We start from the raw sequence: 21,484 nt of genomic DNA on the forward strand, positions 1-21,484 counted from the left end.
TGTTTCCCAAGAACTTGTGATCACTTGGCACGGCCCTCGCGACAGACTCATAGGATGGTATGTATCTGTCTACTCAAGGTAGCAAAATGGCTTGGGGGCAAGTCATATATATGATGGAGAAATTGGAATGATAATTTTTCAGTCAGTTGCCCTAACCTTTCCTGCTCTGCTTGGGCACTGTGAATGTATCTTGTAGCCAATTTCAGCTTCTGAAGGTGTTCCCCTTAGAATTGCACAATGCTGCTACTTGTGTAAATGCAGGCACACTTTTCACAGTAACACAAACGTGGCCTTTTCCACCAGTTGCTAGGAAATCATTTCAAAGAGGAGCTGTTCTGGACAGTTCTATTCCATTTTTCTTTTCTGGGGAGGGTGGTGATGTCATCATTCAAGATTGTTAAATCTTCTAGTTTCAACCCTTCGCCTGCACTGCTCAGCTGTTACAAACCTCTGAAAGCTAAAGGGTACCCGGGAAAGAACAGGATGCTAAAAGGCTATGCCCACCTTGCCCCAAATACCTTCCGAGCAATTTTTCTTTAGATACTTTGGCAGCGGAAGATCAGATATGGGTCAGGAAGAAATGAGATCAGAAATGGCTCTGAAAGTTGCGCATCTTTCTAAAGAGGACTTTGAGCCCTTCTATGATTTTCTAAAACAATTGCAGAAAGATTTAGCAGTGGAAAAAGGAATGCAGCCTTCAATGTTTTTAGAGATAAAATAAAAATGGAATTGAAAGACTTGCCTACGAAATTTACTGAACTGCCTGCTTCAGTTTTGGATTTAGGAATATGCCACAAATCCACCATTAAAAGACTCACTAAAACTGCATCAGACTTGCAACTTCATATGGAGTCCTGGGAGGATAGGAGTAGAATGGATAATTTATGACTGAAAGGAGCTCCGGAAAACAGGTATGAAAGCCCTTTTTGTTAACTTTTAAGCGTGAATGCAAACTGCATACAAAGAATGTATGAGGCTTCAGCACACACACACACACACCCTGACAGCAACCCTGTGATAAAATAGCAACAATTTTTATTATTTCAGGGCAGTTCACAGGATAAAATTGCAATATAAAAACACAAAATACATAATCAAAGTAAAACCAAAAACAACCCAATAACACCCCCCCAACACATTTTAAAAGGGCAAAGGCTTGGCTAAAGAGGAACGTTTTTGTCTGGTGCCTAAAGGTGTATAATGAAAGCGCCAGGAGAACCTTCCTGGGGAGACCATTCCACAAGCGGGGAGCCAGCGCAGAAAAGGCCCTGTTCTCGTGTTGCTACCCTCCGGACTTCATATGGAGGAGGCACATGAAGAAAATGGCACATTCCTCCTTCAAAGAAGCAATTGAGAAAGTAGCAAGAGAAGGAACGGAATTTAACATGGAAGGGAAGAAAGTCCACTACAAAAAAAGAAACCTCAAAAAATACTACCCTACATGCTGCTGGAGTGGAATACAGATGGGGCTTCCCATTTAAACTTATTTTGCAGATAGCAATACTGATAGGGCTCAGCTAAAGGGAAAGTGTTGTATATGCGATATAAGACTGTGACACCAGATGGCGCTGTGGAGTCCCGTCTTTCCCTGCCTGATTTCCCTGTATGAGTTTACAACGCATTTAACTTAATCGCTTCTTTGACGTCTCTAGATCCAGCCATTGTCACCATTCTGGCTGAAGCCAAACTAGCTGGGAGTTCCAATACACAGAACAGGAAGAGGCAGGAGGAGGATGGAAACAGAGACAATATGGATGGCAAGGGAGTCAAATAAGAAACCTAAGTTTCTTAAAGAAATTAGAAACATCATTCTTCTGCAAACTGACTGGTTTGACTTTTAATTTTTATAGGTATATCTCATATATTATGCTAAGTGAAGAAAATGGCAAGGAGGGAGTGAAGGAAAGCTAAAACTGGCATTTCTTTTATCTTTGCAAGAGAAAATTCAATGCCTGTAACATTGAGCTGTTTGAAGTTGGGGCAGGGAGTGTGAGCTGTCTCGCCCCCTGTGCATATGCCATGCCTGTGGACTCTTAAATGTGATGCTCTGTTGCACAGGTGTATTAAATTCCATATAAATTAAAACAGTGAAATCTCCGAAATAGAACCAACTCTCTTTGGTAGCACCAATAATGCTGGAAGATGTAACTAAAGTAATTAAGAAACTTAAACCATACAAGGGACCTTGAATCTCTTGAAAGGGTAGGTTGGATTGGTTAAAATAATATTACCATATATATATATATATATATATATATATATATATATATATGCAGGTTTTGGTGTCCTCGGGTGTCTTCCCGTGTAAAAGTTGGGGTGTCTAGGCGACGTTTCGACGAGGTCTCACTCGTCATCTTCAGGCTGGTGCTTTCGGCTTCTTGTTACTGGAACAGAGCGGGATCTCAATGTTTGAGTTCCTATAAATACTGTAGAGGGGGTGTGGTGTCTAGCCTCCAATGTTCTGGGCAGAGAGGAAGTTCCCAGGCTAGTGTGCCTTTTCTTCTTTTGTTCCTTAATTACTTGAGAGATACCTTGAGTGATTTCTTGAGTGATATCCTGAGTACCACTTAGGTGGGTCATTAGGTGTGGATTAGTTGCTAAAGTCTTTGTGTCTTGACCTCTTGAACTTTGTGAAGAGTTTTCCTGAGAAGATGGCTGTATTGCACTTAGTTGTGCTTTGGCTTGGCTTCGTGTATAGGGGCGAGCTGTGGTTTTGTGGCTTGTGTCAGCCAGATCTGTGTAGGGATTGCAGGGGGGTGCAGCATCCGGAGGTGCCACCATGGATTGGCTACTGGATGGTGTCAGTAATTCATCTGTGGAGAGGGTCTGGGTTTGGGTCTGGTGTGGTTGATTGGTGTTGGCGTTCTGTGTGCCTCTGGATCTGGTGTCAGTTTTTGTGGGGAGGGCTAATTTCCAGATGTCTGGCAAGCGGGATGTGTCGTCACGCTTGTTCATGTTGTGAGGGTGTTTCTCTATCTCGATGGCTTCCATGATTATTCTCTTGTGGTGATGTTCCGTGTTAAAGAGCAATTTGGAATCTGCAAAATTGCTCTTTAACACGGAACATCACCACAAGAGAATAATCATGGAAGCCATCGAGATAGAGAAACACCCTCACAACATGAACAAGCGTGACGACACATCCCGCTTGCCAGACATCTGGAAATTAGCCCTCCCCACAAAAACTGACACCAGATCCAGAGGCACACAGAACGCCAACACCAATCAACCACACCAGACCCAAACCCAGACCCTCTCCACAGATGAATTACTGACACCATCCAGTAGCCAATCCATGGTGGCACCTCCGGATGCTGCACCCCCCTGCAATCCCTACACAGATCTGGCTGACACAAGCCACAAAACCACAGCTCGCCCCTATACACGAAGCCAAGCCAAAGCACAACTAAGTGCAATACAGCCATCTTCTCAGGAAAACTCTTCACAAAGTTCAAGAGGTCAAGACACAAAGACTTTAGCAACTAATCCACACCTAATGACCCACCTAAATGGTACTCAGGATATCACTCAAGAAATCACTCAAGGTATCTCTCAAGTAATTAAGGAACAAAAGAAGAAAAGGCACACTAGCCTGGGAACTTCCTCTCTGCCCAGAACATTGGAGGCTAGACACCACACCCCCTCTACAGTATTTATAGGAACTCAAACATTGAGATCCCGCTCTGTTCCAGTAACAAGAAGCCGAAAGCACCAGCCTGAAGATGACGAGTGAGACCTCGTCGAAACGTCGCCTAGACACCCCAACTTTTACACGGGAAGACACCCGAGGACACCAAAACCTGCATTCCTGTACCCGTGAAAATCTACGAAAGCATATATATATATATATATATATATATATATATATATATATATAATGTTTCAAACCCTATCTATTTCAACAAATACTCTAAGGATATGGCCAAAAAAAATGAGTGTAAGCTGAGTCATCACAGCAAGAGACCTGGTCTGCGCCTACCGTATTTTTCACCCTATAGGACGCACTTTTCCCCCTCCAAAAATGAAGGGGAAATGTGTGTGCGTCCTATGGGGTGAATGCAGGCTTTCGCTGAAGCCTGGAGAGCGAGGGAGGTCAGTGCACACTGACCCCTCTGGCTCTCCAAGCTTCAGGAAGGTAGCTGTGGGAGAGCTGCACGAAGTCGCACAGCTCTCCCACAGCTAGCGGAGAGCTAGCCTGCACCCAGAAGCTTGAGGCGCGCTGAGCTCAGCACGCCCCAGCCTTTGGGCTTCCCCCGCCCCAGCCCCGCACCTGGGGGGGAAATAAATTTTTTTTTCTTTATTTCCCCCCCAAAAAACTAGGTGCGTCCTATGGGCCGGTGCGTCCTATGGGGCGAAAAATACGGTAACTATTATATCAGCTTTCTCAGTGAAGGGTAAATGGGTCTACCATACCATGATGTGGCCCATATATAGAATGTCATCAGTATGATATTCAGTGTAAAAGAGAAGACTTGGATGCAACTGAAATTAGATGAACCTGTGCAACACAGAATATCAGGCATCCCATTTTTGAATAACAACAAAACTTTTGTAATGATAACAAACCCATTTGCAAAAGCAGAATTGGAGATCTGGCAATCCTGGATATAAAAATCAGCACCACCTCTACGTACTTCCTTTACATTGCACCCCTCCTTCGACATGTTGATAGAAAACTGATGGATATGAAATGGAAAGAAAAATGCTTATGCAGATTGATTCACTTATATAAAATTGATGTTTTTCTCATGGCAAATTATGGAAAGAATTGAGGGTTGTAATGTGAATTAGCTTATCAGGTGACACATATTATCTCAAGCCCAACAGCTGAATCTCAAGCAATTAGAGCTTTCACATTTGAAAAAACTGATTTTGAATATCACTGAACACCCCCACCCCAAAAATAATATCTGTTTTATGGAAAATACTCATTGACATAGCCATTGAAAATGCTTGACTATTAAGCAAAATTGGGGAAAGGACCTAGGCATGGAAATTGTTCCATATGTCATGGATATGTGCATAGCTGTCACCCTTCCCTTTGGGGGGGGGGGGAAATTCCCTTATTCCAGCGCCGTTTCCCGCTGCTATCCCGAATTGTTAGATATCCAGTAGACTGTCCCCGGGGCAGGTGAGGCTGCTGATCCCTTATTTTCAAATCTGAAAGTTGACAGCTATGGATATATGAATTTGTGCAACCATTTTGGGAAACTGCATTGGCAGAAATAAGCAAAATTACAAACCAGGATGTACATTGCAACCCATGTCTAGGTTTATTAATAATATTTGAATATACTCAAATTATCACAAGAGGAACTTGCCACTTTTTTTCTGGTAGTGGCAAGATTGCCTATAGCATGAGACTAGAAAGGAAGCTCGCCTGTAGATCACACAGTGGAAGCAGAATGTATAAACTGCTTTATCTGAGAAGCTAAGAGAATACATGCCCTGAATGGATGCTTCGGATATGGGTGGTTTTGTTGAAATATGGCACCTTTTTCTATAAAACATTCAATTGAGCTTCTCTGACGACTGGCGCCCACAAACTACGTGTATGGATTTATGGGAGAATTTGACACTATAATAGTCTTCTGCTCTGGGGGGGGGCAATTATTTTGATAATATTTGTGTTTATATTCTTTTCTTGAAAATGAATAAAATGCTTTAAAAACCAAACGTGTTTACCTCCCCCCCCCTGCTTTTCCCTTCGGGGTGGGGTTTGGATGGTCGCCCCTGCCCCCACCCCACCCCATGGACGTGGGGAAAGAGGAGACGGCCCCCTCTCCTCTCTGCGCCAAAGCTCAAACTGGCCTTTGCACCTTCTTGGGGCAACTGGAAAGGCGGCGGCATCAGCATTCGGCCACAACTGGCCTTTGGTCCCCATCATTCTCCTTGAGCTGCTGCTTCCTGGGGGGGGGGGTCCTGCAACCCTCGCACAAAGCCCCCCCCCCTTGCCCCGGAACTGGAGAAGTAGTTGACACCCAGGGTTGGCCTCCTTATCTGTGTCGTCCCCGTCCCGTCCCCCCCCCCAGGCCTGCTGCCCCTCCCTGAGCGGTTGTGCCTGTTGCTGCCTGGGTGGGGTCCTTCTCCTGCCTGCTGCTGGGTGCAGATAGGGAAGGAGGCAGCGCGCCCCCCCCCCTTGCCACGTGCCTTTCCCCATTGCTCTGGCTATCGTGATCTCGGAGGACTGGAGCCTGAGGCGCCCCCCTGCCTGCGCGGAGACCTCTCCCTGCGCCCTTCTCGGCCTGCGGATGTTTTTTTTGGGGGGGGGCTGGCCTCCCCATCATTGAGTGGAAGCAAAGAACACCTACGATGGGGTGTTGAGCAGCCTCCCTTTCATGGGCGTAGCCAAGAGGGGGCAGGGAGGGCCTCCCCCCCAAATCAATAGAAATCAACATAAATGCATAGCCAACGTAGGTTCTGCTCCCCCTAATAAAAGGCCTACCCCCCAACAAAAATCCCACGCCCCCTTTACTGCAGTTCCTGCATTGCAGCGGGTTGGGCTTTATGACCTTTGGAGTGCCCTCCAATTCTGCGATTCTATTCTGTTCTCTCTCAGCACAGGGGTGTAGAGGGGAAAGCCGCAGGCTTGCCGGTCCTCCACTTCCCCGAGGTACGGAAAGGCTTGATGGTGAATAAACTCATTTATTACCCAGTCTTCACCATCCGGTCCCGGGGCAATGTGACATTCCCTACGGACAACATCGAGGGGAGCGCCGTCGAGGGCTCCTCCGAAGTCCGTCCAGCCCCCCCCCCAGCCGCCCCCCAGAGAGGTGAGGGCGCAGCGCTGCAGTTGAAAGAGCCCATAGCTTTATTAGGAGGGAGAAGACGGGGAGGGCGCCCGGGCGAGCCGGTCTTGCCCTGCCTAGCGGTGGCAGGAGGTCAGGACGCGGGTGACGCTGTCCAGAAATTTGTCCACGGAAAGGAGCAGCGCCGGGTCGAGGGAGCCGCGGCTGTGGGCACCGACGGTCACCAGGATGCAGTGGTTAAGGCACTGTGGGAGAGAGAGGAGACCGCCAGCGTTAGAGAGAGAGCAGGACCCTGGGTCGCCCGACGGGGAGGGCAGCGGGCGTCCGGGGCAGCCTCGGGGAGCGCACTCACCTCGAAGCTGCTGGGCGACACCCGCAGCTGGAAGGCGTGCAGCTCGCTGAGATGGCCGAGGGCGCCGGGCAGGTCGTCCAGGTTCTCGACGGCGCAGCTGAGCGCGTCCACCACCTTCTTGCCCAGCGCCTTCAGCTGGGCCGAGTCCGGCGAGAGGTCGAGGTGATGGAAGTAGGTCTTGGTGGTGGGGTGCGCCGCCATCAGCCTGCGGGACGAGGACGGGATCAGGCCAGCGGCCTCGCCGTCGGGGTTCCAGCCTCCACCCACGGACGGCAGACCTGGGGAGGGTCCCGGAGCCGGCGAGGAGGACTTACCTGGTGAGCACCTCGACGCCCACGGCTTCGGCGTGTCTGCTCACGGGGACCCAGATGGCCCTCACGCGCTGCTTGTCTTCCTCGGTCAGCCCCATCTTGGCAGTGGGGCGTCCTGGGCGCCGCGAGCGCAGGGAACCAGCCTTTAATCGGCGCTGCGCAGGGGGCCTCCGACCCAGAGGTCCCGCCCTTCACAGCTGCGTCTGGGCGCCGCAAGGAGAGGCCTTGCTTGGGCACCTATAGCTGGCTGAAGGCCAGCAACGCGCAAGAGGCCCGGTGGGGACGTGCGTGGCGCCTGGCTCAGTTTCTTTCCCTGTTTTCGAGCGCTTAGAACTCAGCCCCCCCCCCTTCACCCCCAGGTCGGTGAATTCGTTTATGGGTCATTTTTATCCCTCCCTTTCCAGCAGACTGCCGCTGGAGGCGGCTAAGGCTCAAAGGGCGATGCATCAGACGGGCAAATCAGGTGGACCCACAGACCACCGTCGAGGCCACTTGGAGCCCGCGGGCGCCTGCCAGGCAAATCGCGCCAACTTCTTTCCAATGGGCTTTGGGCACCTTCCCCGGAGGGTTGACGCTTGCGGGGGCTCTTGGGTATGCTTCTGCGAAACACCCCGCCGCCCCCGTCAGCCTAGAAACTCTCCGGGTGACCCGGGCCAGTCACAGTCCACCCAATCCGCTTTGAAAGCCTTCCAAGTTGGTGGTCGTCACTGCCTCTTGTGGGAGAGAGTTCCATGTGCTGCGTGAAGGAGGACTTCTTTTTCTGTGTCCTGAATCTTCCTACATTCAGCTTCGTTTGGTGTCCACAAGTTCTAGATTAGTGTGATAACACAGAGAGAGAAACTATTCTCTACCCGTTTTCTTCATGCCATGCGTAATTTTATAGACTTCGATCATGTCACCTCTCCCTCGTATTTCCTGTAAACAGGGGGTCCCCAGACCCCAGCGTAATCCACCCAGAGGGTCCGTGGAACAACTGTTCCGGACGTCCCGTTTTTGGGGGGTCGTGGTCTCCCGCAAGAGCACAGCGCCCCAAATGCACGCTCCCGCCCCTGCCCCCCCCCCCGCTGCTTCCCGCCACTGATACCGTAAAGCTTCGCAGGGCGCCATCCCCGAGTTACCGCCGCCCTCTCCGAGTCTCTTCCGCAGGGGCCTTCAGCCAGGCTCCCACGGCCAAGCCCCTTGGATCACTCTTCCGTCGAGAAGGGGACAAATATCCTGCAAGGGCCCCCCTTCTTTTAAATGCTGCGTTAGTTTAACCCAGGAATTCTGCTGCCACTCACTGTTCTGCATTCTCACGGACGTTTTTTGCACCCACTGTGCCGCCCATAAGCATGCACGGAAAGAGTGTGCGTGTGGATAGGAATGCAGGTGCGTGCATGCAACCCACCCTGGACGCCTGTCATAAGCGCTACTGTGTTGGTGAAGGGCGTGGGGGACACACGTTGGTTTAAGTCTGCGGCAAAGGCCTCAACTTCCAGGAAAGTCTTGAGGGCTCCACTCCTCCGCACGTGGTGACTCTTCATTTGAGCTCTTCCTTGCCCGCCTTGCTCCGTAGATTATTTCCGGGAAACCCCGCCCCCCCCTTCCTTAAACCAGCTTTTTATTTCAAGTATAAAACTGGAATGATTAGAGGCTTCGTGTTTTGTTTTTGTTTTTTCCCTTTTTTATTGATTTTCCAAATTTATAACAAATAGAAAAAGAATATCAAACATACAAACAAAGAAACATTTATCTTAACTGTATTAATTCCACCTTTGTTAACCTTGTTAGGTGACTTCCTCAAATCCCTCTGGCTGAGTTTCCATATAAATTATTGTAGCAGTTTTCCAAAACTATTTTCACATAAAATTTACTTAGTCAAATTAACATCTATCTTCCTTTTCATTTAAACTTTAAGCATATTATTCTATAACATCACATATTTAAATCCTAGGCCTATCTTATATTCACAAGTAATTTTATTTAAATTTGAAATATACATTTATTAAGAAACCAGAAGCCTTTCTACTTGGAATAATAGGTCTAGAATTGCCCAAGAAAGAAGTCAGATTGTTTTTGTATGCCACAACCGCAGCCAGAATTTTACTGGCCAAAAATTGGAAAGCACAAGAAGTACCAACAGCGGAGGAATGGCAGATGAAGATGATGGACTTTTGGGAGCTAGCTGACCTGACCGGAAGAGTCCGCGACCAGAAGGAGGAGGAGTACCAAGAGGAATAGAATAAATTTAAAGATCATTTAGCCAAATATGTTAGAGGCTTCGTGTTGGTTGCTGTGCTGCTGTTTGTGTTCCTTGAGACCCACCCGAAGAAATCTGGTCCCAGTAATTTGCTGTGCCGGATACCAAATACTGCACAAGGAAGGACATCTGTTTAATACCCATCTTGCCAAACTTCCAGCAAAGTGAGAGTGACCCCCCCCCCCACAAAGGCATGTCCCAGACAATTGATAGGTATGCGTCAGGGACCGTCTGGGTGGGTGAGGTGGGCCACCAATTGGGAACCCCTGGTCTACAGTATTCCAAGTGTGGTCGTACCACAGATTTGTGGAATGGCATTATGATGATAGCCACAGTTTTATTTTCCAATGCCTTTCCTAAGTTTACTCGGGAGTCCACGGAGAGCTATCTCGCGGGGAGGCCAAAGGACAAAATGTCCGCATTCAACTGAACCCTGCCGCCCCCGCCGCCGGCTGGTTTGCTGAGCAAAGGAAAGACCCATTTGACACGGTTTCTTTCGGGCCGGAGCCCCGAGGGGCGGACGAGGACCTCATCCTGGCTTTCTGGAAGGCACCATCCCTCCCCTTTCCTCCTGCGCCTCCGCCACGCGCGGTTCTAGGGAAAGAACAATGGCCGAAAAGGGGGTGTCAGGACTAGCAAAGGAGGCATGTCATCGCCCAGGGAGAGCCCGACGTAGATGCCCGGCAAGGCCTGTCTGGGGGGAGGCAGCGGGAATTGCGGGGAGGCTGTTCGTGCGCTCCCTCCCACACCCTAGCATTAGCCGTAAGAGGCGATAACGCGGGGAGAAGCCGCCGCGCCGACGGGCGGAGGCCGAGGGAGAGGCCGCAGGCGGGGCGGGGCGCCCTCAATAAAAGGGCCGCGCGCGCACCGACGGCACCCGAGACTTTGAGCTGCCAAGATGGTGTTGACCGACGACGACAAGAGCCACGTGAAGCATGTTTGGAGCGAGATCCAGTCCCACGCCGGGGACATCGGCGCCGAGGCCATCACCAGGTAAGTCCGCCCCGTCGGGCATGGACCCTCTCCCGGGGACGAGGCCGCGGGCCGGGCGGGAGTCGGACCCTCGTCTTCCCGCTCCTCTCCTCCTCCTCTTCCCGCAGGATGTTCGCGGCGCACCCCACCACTAAGACCTACTTCGCGCACATGGACGTGAGCCCCGGCTCCGCCGACGTCAAGGCGCACGGCAAGAAGGTCGCGGCGGCCATCGGCGAGGCCGTGGCGCACATCGACAACATCGCCGGCGCCCTCGACAAGCTCAGCGACCTGCACGCCCAGAAGATGCGCGTAGACCCCGTTAACTTCGCGGTGAGTCTCTCTCCTCCCCGTCGGGACTCCGGGGTGGGCGGGATCCCTGCTTCGCTCCGTCCGGGGCCCCGTCTAACCTCCCCCTCCGCCTCTCCCGCAGCTGCTGAGCCACTGCTTCCTGGTGGCCATCGCCGCCCACCACCAGGGGCTCCTCAAGGCCAGCACCCTCGTCTCCATGGACAAGTTCCTGGGCCGCGTCGGCGTCGTGCTGACCTCCAAGTACCGCTAGGCCCCACGAAGCCCAGGCCCGCCGCAGAGGAGCCGCCTCGACGCCGCCCTGCGACCCTCAAACCCCACAATAAACCTGCTCTTGACTCTCCCTGATCTCTCGCGTCTTCTTGGGCTGACCTGGGGGCAAGCGGGAAGAAGGGCGAGGGGGACCCCGGGGCCTGGACGGCTCTGGCGAGGGAGACCCCGTCCCGCGGGATAGTCCCTAACTTGGCGCTCCTTGAACCCGGGGCACTTGGACCGAGTCGCCTGCTAGGTGGGGGCCCTGAAAGAGCGCAGGCACGCGTGGCCTTTGCCCGACGGGGGCGCAGAGTCAGTCCCAAAAGGGCTCCGTCTCCTTGGGGGTCTTCCTTCCAGTTCCCTTCGGGGGACTTGTGGGGTGGGGCTCCCCAGGCCTTTGCGCCCCTGGCTGGACTGACTGGGATGAAGCAGAACTATTCGGAAGGGCCGGTCTCGGCGTGGGGTTGGGCTCGCAGAAGGGCCCCGCCCGGCTCCGTCCAGCCCGAAAGCCCCGCCAGCCACAGCTGCCAGCCCGTGTAGGCAATACGGGCCAGGTTGGATGCAATAGAAGAAGGCTTCCTAGGGCAGAGGCAGCCCCCTCCCCACAGCCAAAGCCGGGGGGGCAGTGCCAGGGGTCCCCTCCACACCCGCACTGAGAGGGCACGGGAAGAGGCCCCCAAGCAGGAGCCCTGCCTGGGAGGGGGCGACTCGGGCTCTAGAACCACCGCCAGTTCCTGAGATCAGAGGACCCACCAGAGCAATGGGAAGGGCGCATGGCAACGGGGGGGGGGTTTCTCTCCCTCCCCCGCTATCTGCTCACAGCAGCCAGGAGAAGGTGCCACGCCCAGGGCGGGGCGGGAGGTCTGGGGAGCAGATAAGCAGACACACAGGGTGCCAACATCTACCCCAACTCCAGGAGGCCTGCGGGGGGGGGGGTTAGGCCTCTGCTATCTCTACCTTGGCTGTGACGCCCCCCTCGCTCCATGTAGCGCGGCCTCCTACCTAAGGGAGCCGCGGCATTTTCCACCAGAGGTAGCGGCGGACACGGGGGGGGGGGGCGGCGTTGAAAGAGTAGACCCCTTCACGGAGGCTAAGAAGACTATCCAAACCCACTAGCCGCGGTGTCCTAGAACCATAAAGAGACCCCTAGGGTCATCTAGTCCAACCCCGTCGTGGCATGCAGGTGTCCGGGGCAGGACGCCTTTGGAGAGCAGTTGCTGCGGAGCCCCCCTGGGGAGGGCATTGCTCTGGCTTCCAGATCCTGCAAGCGGATCCTTTTTCCCAGGAGAGGAATCTGGCTGTGGGAGCAGAGGCGGGACCCCTTCTTTAGCCGGGGGCCTCTTCCAAGGCTGCCCCGGCCAGACTCCTCTCTCTGGCAGGGCCTGGAGACCCACCGAGGGAGGTGTTTTGCGCGGGGGCGCCTGTCGCATCCATTTTGCTCCAATCGGCCCAAACTTAATAGTAATTGTGATTGCCGCGTTCCTTTATTTTGCAGAACTCCTCTAGCACCAAAAAGAAGCAATAAATACTGCCTCGTGAGGGTGCAAGCAAGTGGCAAAGGCTTGGGCTTGAGGTGGGCGACGGGGGGGGGGGCGGCAGAGGAGGAATGAGCCACCTTCCTGGCGTCAGCTGTGTGCCAATATGGTTGCAAAGGCCGGGCGCCTCCTCTTCTCTCTGCCGAGAGGGGAAGTGTCATGGGGGGTCCAGGGCTTGCGCTCCTTTGGGGAAATGGCGCGAGGTGAGGGCCGTCGCAGCTTCAAGATAAGCGGTCTATCCACTTATCCACACCTTCAGTCTGCTTGGGGGGGTCCAGATCCTACAGCGCGCTCATCTCAAGCGGGGTTTGTTCCTCGCAGCAGCAGTGCAGCCGGCGAGTCCAAGGCACCTCTCCTAATTCTGAGCCTCCTTTATTCGGTTGCATCCTCACGGCTAGTTCTTTCGATGCTTTGAAGTACTGATAATTAACACCCCCCCCCGCCAGGAGTAATAATAATAATAATTTATTATTTATACCCCGCCCATCTGGCTGGGCCTCCCCAGCCACTCTGGGCGGCTTCCATAAAAACCAAAAATACAGTAAAAGGTGCAGGAGTCACCTAAGAAAGGAGTTCTCCTGACTTCATCAACACTTGTTGGTTGGCTAGGAAATTAGAGGCTGATACACACAACCAGGACATTTACATAGCCTGAATTAACTCTTCGCATGCTAATTGCTGGTGCTCAGAAGCAGGTACACACATTCCAATACACACGGATCTTGGTTATACTGTATTCTCAAAGTCTGACACACAGTCTTCACACATGAACACTAATTAAAACACCTCAACCCCCTTGCATGATTTATTTGTTAAGAGAGAAACATATAAAGGAGAAAAGTGACCCGAGTCTGCCTGAGCATCTTCGGATATCATTATTGTTCTGGAAGGTTATGCTATCTAGTCCTAAAAGCGTCTCCAGATAAGCTGCACGCGGATGGCGATATGACTCCGCTGAAAAAAGCATTTGCTTTCTCACACAACGGGAGGGGGGGGAAGGATAATTAATGAATAAAATATACGCTCCTACGCATCTTAAATCCATCAACACTCTTCATCGAGAGACAGCTGTAGAGGCGACGTGGGGCGTGTGATGCAGGGGCGGTGCAGGATCTGGCCTCCACGAAGCTGTGCCACTGTAATTGCTGCCACCATGGCAACATGGTGTGGGCGGGGGGGGGGGATGCAGCCCACGGAGGCTGGATCTACTGCCCCGGTGGATCTTGCTGCCCAAAGTGGTCACTTCGCTTTGCCATCTGGGTTTTCTCCCAACCCTTCCCAGCCCTCACCCCGTTGCAAGCCCACCCTGCACCCCCGGGCAGGAGCCTGGCTGCCCAGCGCTGGTGGCAAAGGACTGCCCAACACGGAGAAGAGGGGGCCCGCTGGGCTGGCAGGGGCCACCTCGGAGCTTCTGCCTGCAGTGGTGACACGAAGGGCGCTTAGCCAGAAATTTTGTCCGGAGCGAAGCCTCCAGAGGGCGCCACTGAGGCTCTTAGCCCGTCAATCGTTTGACTGCCTGTGCTTCTCCATCGCCCCCTCCTCTCTTTCCCAGGCACCCTCCCCTGAAGCCCCCAAATCCCTCCTGCCCACCCCCAAGGAGATGCACGAGGCAGTGGCTCCCCTGCTGAGGCGCCTCCGTCGAACTGCTCTCAGTTGCGCAGCAAAGTCCCCTCCCGGCTCCCTGCAGAGCATCGGCGTGGGGGTGTCTTGCTCAGGAGTCACTCAGCTGTGGAAGGGAGAGGCAGGAGGTCAAGCTAAATATGAGGGAGATGCCTCAGTTTCCCTTTTGCTGTGGCCCTGCCCCACGGGACCCCGGTTTTGTTTCAGGCCACCCCTGCTCGGTTCCATAAACTCCTCCCCAGCGCCCCATTCCAAACCCTATAAAAAGCATGACTCAGAACGGCGGTTTGTACGACCTACTAAGGAAAATAGGACACAAGAAAATAATACACAATGAAATAAAATTCAAAACAACAACAATTAATTGCACATTCATTTGGGACCCAATTAAAACGATTTAATTCATTCAATAAAATTGATTAACTTGATCTAGTGATACCAGCTTTAAAATTATAATGCTATAAGTTGCTATACATTATATCTCCTAATACTGTAAAAATGCATACTTTAAAAAAACAACACTTGTTGTTAACAAGTAATATTAATGTGGGCTGAATGAGGTAACTGTTAGGTGGATTTATTTGTAGCTGGAATCCAAAGACTGCTCGCTAATGGTTCCTCATCATCCTGGGGGAAAGTGAGAAGGGGGGGGGCGTAGGGTTCTGTCCTGGCCCCTTGTTGTTCAGCATCTCTATAAATGACTTGGACGAAGGAATTGAGAGGGTGCAAATGTGCAGATGACACCAAACTGGGAGGGGCACCTAATGCTGCGGGAAGACCGACCTTCACAGAAGAACTGGGCCCCAACGAACACAATGAGTTTCCATAGGGACAAATGTCAGGTCCCGCACTTAGGCAGGAAGAAGCAGCTGCGCGAACAAAAGACGAGGGGGATACTGGCCGATTCTAGTAACCGAGCATCGCTGTCTCCAGTCACGAAGGCGGAGCCGAGCCAGACTGGCTATTAGCCATCAATCGCCCTTTCCTCCTCCATGACTTGGTCCCACGCCATCCTCTTCTAAAGCCGCTCAAATTGCTGGCCTCTCCTGCGGCAGCGAGTTCCCTAAGTGAACCGCGCGCCGCCGCGCGATTCCTAGCAGCCGCCTCCCGTGCGCCCCCTCTCGCCGCCCCCTCTCCGGCCTCCCTTCCCCGCGGAGCCCGCTCCGTCCGTCCCTTGCTGGCGATGGAGGGGCCGCCCCCGGCGCGGGAGAGGCGGCGCCAGGCCCTCCCTCCGGGGCGGCTCCCTCTCGGCGGGCGGGCAGGCGGGCGGGCCGGCCTCCCTGGCCCTGGCGGCGGCGGCGTTGGCTGGCCAGTGGCGCGCCGGCTGAGCCCGAGGCGCGCGTCCCCTCCTAGCCATGGCAGGCCTCCTCCTCCGCCGCCGGCGCCGCCTGCCTGGTGCGTGGCGCGGGCGAGCATGAAGGCAGCAGCGGCGGCGGCGGGCGGGAGCGGGGCCCCGTCGGGGCGCGGCGGGGCCGTCGGGGGCCGTCGGGCGCGGGCGCTGCTGGCCGTGGGGCTCAACCTGCTGGCGCTGCTTTTTTCGGCCACGGCCTTCGGCACGACGCACTGGTGCGAAGGGACGCAGCGGGTGCCCAAGCCCACCTGCGGGCCCCACAAGCGCACCAACTGCCTCGACTACGGCTACGAAGCCTCCGCCAACGAGACGGCGCGCAACGGCTCCTCGCCGCCCGCCTCCAACGTGGTGCACTACAGCTGGGAGACGGGCGACGACCGCTTCCTCTTCAGGTACTTCCACGCCGGCATCTGGTACTCGTGCGAGGAGAACATCAACACGCCCGGTGAGTACCTGCGGGGCGGGGGGACGGGGGCACCGCCTTGCCCCTGCCGGGCGGAGAAGCCTGCGGCGGGACAACGGCACCGCGCGCAGCAACCTCCCCAAGGCCCCGGGCTCATCCGCCGCCCGAGAGGCTTCGCGCCCCGCCGGCAGGGGACGCCGTTCGCGGTGGGGAGGGGGCGCGCGCCAGGGCCCGGCTCTGTCGGACTTCTGTCCGGGCTGGAGGGCGCCTGTCCCCCTGCCCGTCTGCCTGGGACCCGGAGGGAGGCTTGGGCTGCTGCAGCAGAGGCCTCCTCGGAAGTAATCCCACCGTAGCTGAGTGGCGCTTACGCGCAGGTAAGTCTGCCCGGCCTTGCAGCTTCTGCTGGCGTTGCTGTGGCGACGGCGGATGGCGCGTTGGCACGGGCAGCGTCGCAGGCAGCAGGCCAGGCGGCCTCTGCCCGCTCCGGGGCCCCGGCCAACCCCGGCTGCGAGGAGGGGCACCGGCCTCAAGCACAGCGCAGGGATGGGGGCTCCCGAGGAGCCCGGCCCAATGCCCCCCTCGAGGGCGGCGGGTTCTCTTCCGCCCCTTCCCCTTCCTTGGCTCCCTCTTCCTTGCGCCGCGCAGGAGGGTCGTTCCAGCGCTCTTGGTCGAGGGCAAAGTGCTCCGAGGCTCCGGGCTCACCCCGCCCGGGAAGAGGCATCCCGGGCCTCCATGTATTCTCCGCTGACTCCCAGGCCGCTCTCCTCCAAATCCCTGCCTTCGCACACTTTCCTTTGCCGCGGCCCGGATTTTCTCGTAGCCTCAGAATATCCCTGGTATGAGAAAACCCAGGTTGAAGGAGCCGAACGACGGCAATATGGACAGCAGAGAATCAACGGAGGTCCGGGGAGATGACAGTACGGGTGAGCCCTCTGCCTCCTCGTGGGGCTTGTCCCCCTCCACGTTGAGTCCTGCCGGGGGCTGTGCCCCCGCCTTTGCTGCGAGCCACGGATGGAGCAGCCGGAGGCTCTCCTGGTCCCCTGGGACACCCCGGCTTCGTGGCTCTCCCGCAAACCAGCTGCGGCTGCTGCCCTCCTGTCTCCTAGCAAAGCCTGGCGCAGTTCCCCTGCTCACTTAGAAGTGTGTCTGAAGGTCCCCCCACCTTTAAAACGCGCTGGGCAATTAAGTCCTGGAGTCCCAACTTTGTTTCTGATTCTACACGAGAAATATTCCCCCAAACCTGCAAGTTACATCAGTGCCAAACTAGTGGTGTGGGTGACATAAACCAGCATGGTAGTTTCTTGAAACAGAAGTTAAATAGCAGCCTGGGCCGTTTGGGAGGGGGGTGGGAGTGGGGAGGTGGGAGAGTTTAAGCCTGCCATGGTGGAGACAGTAATGGACACCCCCGCCAGCTGCTCTTTGCATCTCAAGCAAAGCTCTTGATTTGATCTCCCCCCACCTCCTTCAAACCACCCCACAGCTCCATCAGGGCAATCTATGGGTGCGTGCACCCCCCTTTTATAGAGAACATACATGGGACATATGAAGCTGCCTTATGAAGCCAGACCATTGGCCCACACAGCTATGCACTGTCCGCACTGACCGGCAGCTGCTCTCCAGGGATTCTGGCAGGAGTCCCTCCCAGCCCCACCTGGAGATGGACCTGGGACCTTCTGCCTGCAAGGCACTTGCTCTGCCACTGAGCTGCCAGGACCCTTCCCTGGGCTGTGCAAGCCTTCCAGCAAGGGAGCGACCGGGGCTGAGCTTGCAGGCAGCTGCGCAGCTTCTCTGAGGTCTGGAAGTTGCTCAGCTTGAGGGGACTGAAGCCTCTCCCTGCAGACTCAGGCGGTGTGGGGCTGCCAAGCGACCCAGGCATCTTGGCTTTCGCTTCCTGGAGCGCTGAGCTCTGTGTTAAACTGTGGCTCTCTGTGTGCCTGGGGAAACCTTGTCCTGTAGTCGAGATAAGCAGCGTTGATGCTTTGATTCATCAGCCATCAGGGAGGGAATAATTCCTCCAGTTCCTGAGCAGGGCAAAGCTCCCTAGCTCCCTCCATCGTCCCCTGGGCAACTGGGCTGCAGGGGGACGGCGTGCGTAGCTAGAAGCAGGTTCTTCCAAGGCAGCTTGTAAGGCTGGATGTCTCAGAAGGATCCTTGGTCCAGCCAGCCCAGCCTTGTCTCCTCAGAGGAGCAACAGCTCTCTGGGGTCTCCAGCAGGGGGAGGAGGGCCTCTTCCAGCACCTGGTGCTGCTATCCAGGGTACTAAGTGCTATAGAAGAAACCTGCTCCTTTTCCCTTATGGGGCATCCAAGAGCCTGAATAGAGTCCTTAAGAGGGTTCACTATCGGTAGGGATAACATTGAGAAGCAAAGCAGCTAGTAAGCCTGATCTTTATTGATCTGTTGCAACAGGGTCCTCACTCACCCCACGCAGGAGGGAGGAGGAACCCCAAACAATGGTGTGCAAGCCTTTATATAGACTTTTGAAATTGCCCACCTTGTAGCCCAAGACCACCCCCCAAAACATCCTTCATACAACACAGAAGGGGGCATCTGCAGCAGAAATCCTGTTTGCCAGAATGTCTGTTAATGGTCACTGATTGCTTTACCTGGGCAGCCTGGCCATTCTTTTGTGATGGTCAATATTTTAATTCCTGAATCCAGGTGACAGGCTCACCATATCCAAACACATCTATGCTCCTAAGACGGGAGTAGCCTCCCTTACTGCAGAGGAACATTTGAGGTCACTGAAAGATGGCTTCAGGATTACTCTCCTGTACTATTTCAGATATGTGGTTTATATACCGGTACTTATGTATGTGTTTGCCTTGTACATTTACGAACGTTTATTTTATGTTTGGGAACCTTAGAGTTCTTATAACATAAGGATTGGGACCCAGGGCCTCCTGCAGGTGCTTGAGCCTACTCTGAGCAGAGGCTCTCAGGTAGTCTCTTTATTTGAGCCACTTAAATTTCTGAAACTCTAAAAGCCACCTTAAGTCTCAGAGTTGCTATGAGCTTTCCCTGCCGCAGTCTGGAGTGTTGGTCATAAATGCACTTGTAAGAAGTGCCTGCTGGATCAGGCCCATGGCCCCTCTAGTCCGGCATTCTCTTCTCACAGTGGCTAACCAGGTGCCTGGGGAAAATCAGCAAGCAGGATTCAAATACAGGAGCAACTCTCCCCTCCCGTGGTTTCTAGCAACAGGCATTCAGAAGCATCGCTGCCTCAGCCGCCCTCGATAGCCCTCTCCTCCATGCATTTGTCTAAATTTGACTCGGAGGAGACCTTTGAGGGAGGCCTGCTGCTCAGTGCATCGACTGTGCTGCTTTTCCCTGGGTGTGTGGGCTCCTGGTGGGGAGAGGGCTTGGTTTTGCCTGTGCCTGTTGTTTGTGCCAAAACAGCCCTGCAAGCTCCATCTGTGTCTGTTTTGCAAAGATGTTTTCACTGCCATAGCCAGAAGCAGAAGAAGAGCTGCAGCCCCCCTGGACCTCACAACTCCCCCCTCCACTCCTCCCCCCCCCTTGCAACCGTGGGCCAAGGGGAGCAGTGGTGGCTGTTGGGAGGGGAGGGGGTCACAGAGCATGAAGTCCTGCCAGGGTGGGGAGTACCGACTGCTTCCAAATTCTGGTGACTGGGAAAAGGCAGTGCGTCCGCCCAGCTTCCCTGCCAAGTCTGAAATTAAATCTAAAAAGCTTAGAAGAAGATCAGTTATACAATATGCTCAAAAATAGCAGGAATAAATCCTCAGCAGCAAAGAGGGAGTGATGGCACTTTGTTGTGTGGAGGGGGGGGGTATGGAAGTCACCTTCCCGGGCTGCTGGTTAAAGTCAAAGGCCAAGTCTCACACCCCCCCCCATCCACCACGGTGGGACAGTTTTTGGTGAGGAAGCCTGGCTGGGGGTGCAGGAGCCACTGGAACACAGATTCCTGCTAGGATGTGCCTGAGGTCATGGCGGGGGGGGGGGGGAGATGGAAGATGATCTGCTTCTCAAGGGCCCTTCAGAAAACCTGCATTTGATGAAGCTCCAAGAAGGGCCCTTAAACTGCTCATCGTCTGGGGACCCAGTAAAGGGAATCAGCAGGGAGCCAGCAGGCATTGCGGCCCAGTGAGAGCGAAGGAGGCAGTTCTCCTGCAAAGGTCCCAAATAAATCAACATGATGTGCTGTTTCTGTTGACACACTTCACTTTTAAAAATCATGGGGAACGGGGGGGGGGGCTCAGCTGCTTTCAGATTAATGCAACAACAATGGGGCAAGGCTACACATTCAAAGGGCCATGGAAATGAAAGGTTTTTGAGAGAAGTGCTTTGGAACGTGCATCATGCCTGCTGCCAAATGCTCTCATTTGCATCATCATCATTATTAATTATTATTACTTCATTTCTATACCGCTTTATATTTTTAAGAAAAATCTCAAAGCAGTTTACAGCTTACTAAACATCAATAAAACAACGCAGAATCAAACGTTTCTGAAGAAAGTCAAATATAAAGCACACAGTCAAAGCAACACAGTTAACAGGAAACCAAAATACCATCTCAAAGATTTCAAAATAAAACATTACAAAGGAGGTCAGCTACAGAATACATATTTAACACAAACAAAGCTAACAAAAAAACAAAATCTTCAACATTTCAAAAGAAAACATTGCCAAGTGAAGTCAAATATAAAATGCATATTTTAAACAGCATAATTAACAAGAGAATAAAATATTACAAGCACGGCACGGCTGTTTGGCAGGCACAAAAAGATGAGGCAGAATAATCCAATAATTAGGATTTGTTGCCAGGCATAGCGATGCCCCTCTGGTCTCCCTGGAGCCTCTTTAGTAGAGCTGGGGCATGTGGGTCTCGCCCCCTCGGCCAGGAGGAAAGGGCCTTGCAGGGAGCGGCCTTCACGACTGTGGCGTCTGTAGCAGATGTGAAGAAAGTCCAGAAATAACTTGACGCTTTTGCTGTTAGAAAAAGGCAGGAAGTTCTTGCTCTCCATCCCTTCCCTGCTAATTCCCAGCCCTGGACTCCCCCCTCTCTCTCTGTCTCTTGTGCTATTGGGAGTCGACTCCTGTGAGCCGAATGGCAGTCTGTGGGCTTCCTTTTGGCAAAGGGGCACTTTAAAAGGTGCCAAGGAAAATCAGGGCCCGTGGCATCCCAGCGTGATTCGTTTCCCTTGTGTGTGGAGCTGAGTCTTTGCTGCGGCCACTGAGCTGGGAATTAGCACTGCAGCTTTTAACGAAGGAGCTGGAGGCTTGCTGGGTTGATGAGACTTGGGGGCTGAGTCCAAGTTCAGTTCCAGCTGCTTGCTTTCAGGTTCCTTGTGAGTGAGAGTAGCTCAGTCGGGAGCATAGCTGTCAACGTTTCCCCTTTTTAAAGGGAAATTCCCTTATTCTGAATAGGATT

At 53.7% G+C, this 21,484-nt stretch overlaps 3 protein-coding genes across 4 annotated transcripts in view; 2 read left to right on the forward strand and 1 right to left on the reverse strand.

Annotated features, from left to right (window-relative positions):
* Positions 1-6,788: 6,788 nt before the first annotated feature.
* Positions 6,789-8,910, reverse strand: LOC310830960 (hemoglobin subunit alpha-like). Its single transcript, XM_083710797.1, has 4 exons — positions 8,693-8,910; positions 7,416-8,221; positions 7,102-7,306; positions 6,789-6,994 (listed from the first exon to the last, which is right to left on the reverse strand). The coding sequence occupies exons 2-4, from the start codon at positions 7,508-7,510 to the stop codon at positions 6,866-6,868; spliced, it is 429 nt and encodes a 142-aa protein (XP_083566923.1). The 5' UTR covers positions 7,511-8,221; positions 8,693-8,910; the 3' UTR covers positions 6,789-6,865.
* A 1,302-nt stretch (positions 8,911-10,212) lies between these two features.
* On the forward strand, positions 10,213-11,275 carry LOC310830921 (hemoglobin subunit alpha-1/2-like). Its single transcript, XM_083710762.1, has 3 exons — positions 10,213-10,644; positions 10,752-10,956; positions 11,057-11,275. Exons 1-3 carry the CDS (start codon positions 10,550-10,552, stop codon positions 11,183-11,185), a joined length of 429 nt encoding a protein of 142 aa, XP_083566888.1. The 5' UTR covers positions 10,213-10,549; the 3' UTR covers positions 11,186-11,275.
* A 4,463-nt stretch (positions 11,276-15,738) lies between these two features.
* Positions 15,739-21,484, forward strand: part of LOC310831174 (uncharacterized protein) — a 33,996-nt gene continuing 28,250 nt past the window's right edge. For both annotated transcript variants that reach the window (XM_083711563.1, XM_083711564.1), the window contains exon 1: positions 15,739-16,135. In XM_083711563.1, the coding sequence (XP_083567689.1) occupies positions 15,754-16,135 (382 nt within the window). In that variant the 5' untranslated portion in view covers positions 15,739-15,753. The remainder of the gene's footprint in view (positions 16,136-21,484) is intronic.

The sequence above is a fragment of the Podarcis gaigeae genome (genome assembly GCF_964106915.1).
Source record: "Podarcis gaigeae genome assembly, chromosome: 14".
Classification (NCBI taxonomy): domain Eukaryota; kingdom Metazoa; phylum Chordata; class Lepidosauria; order Squamata; family Lacertidae; genus Podarcis; species Podarcis gaigeae.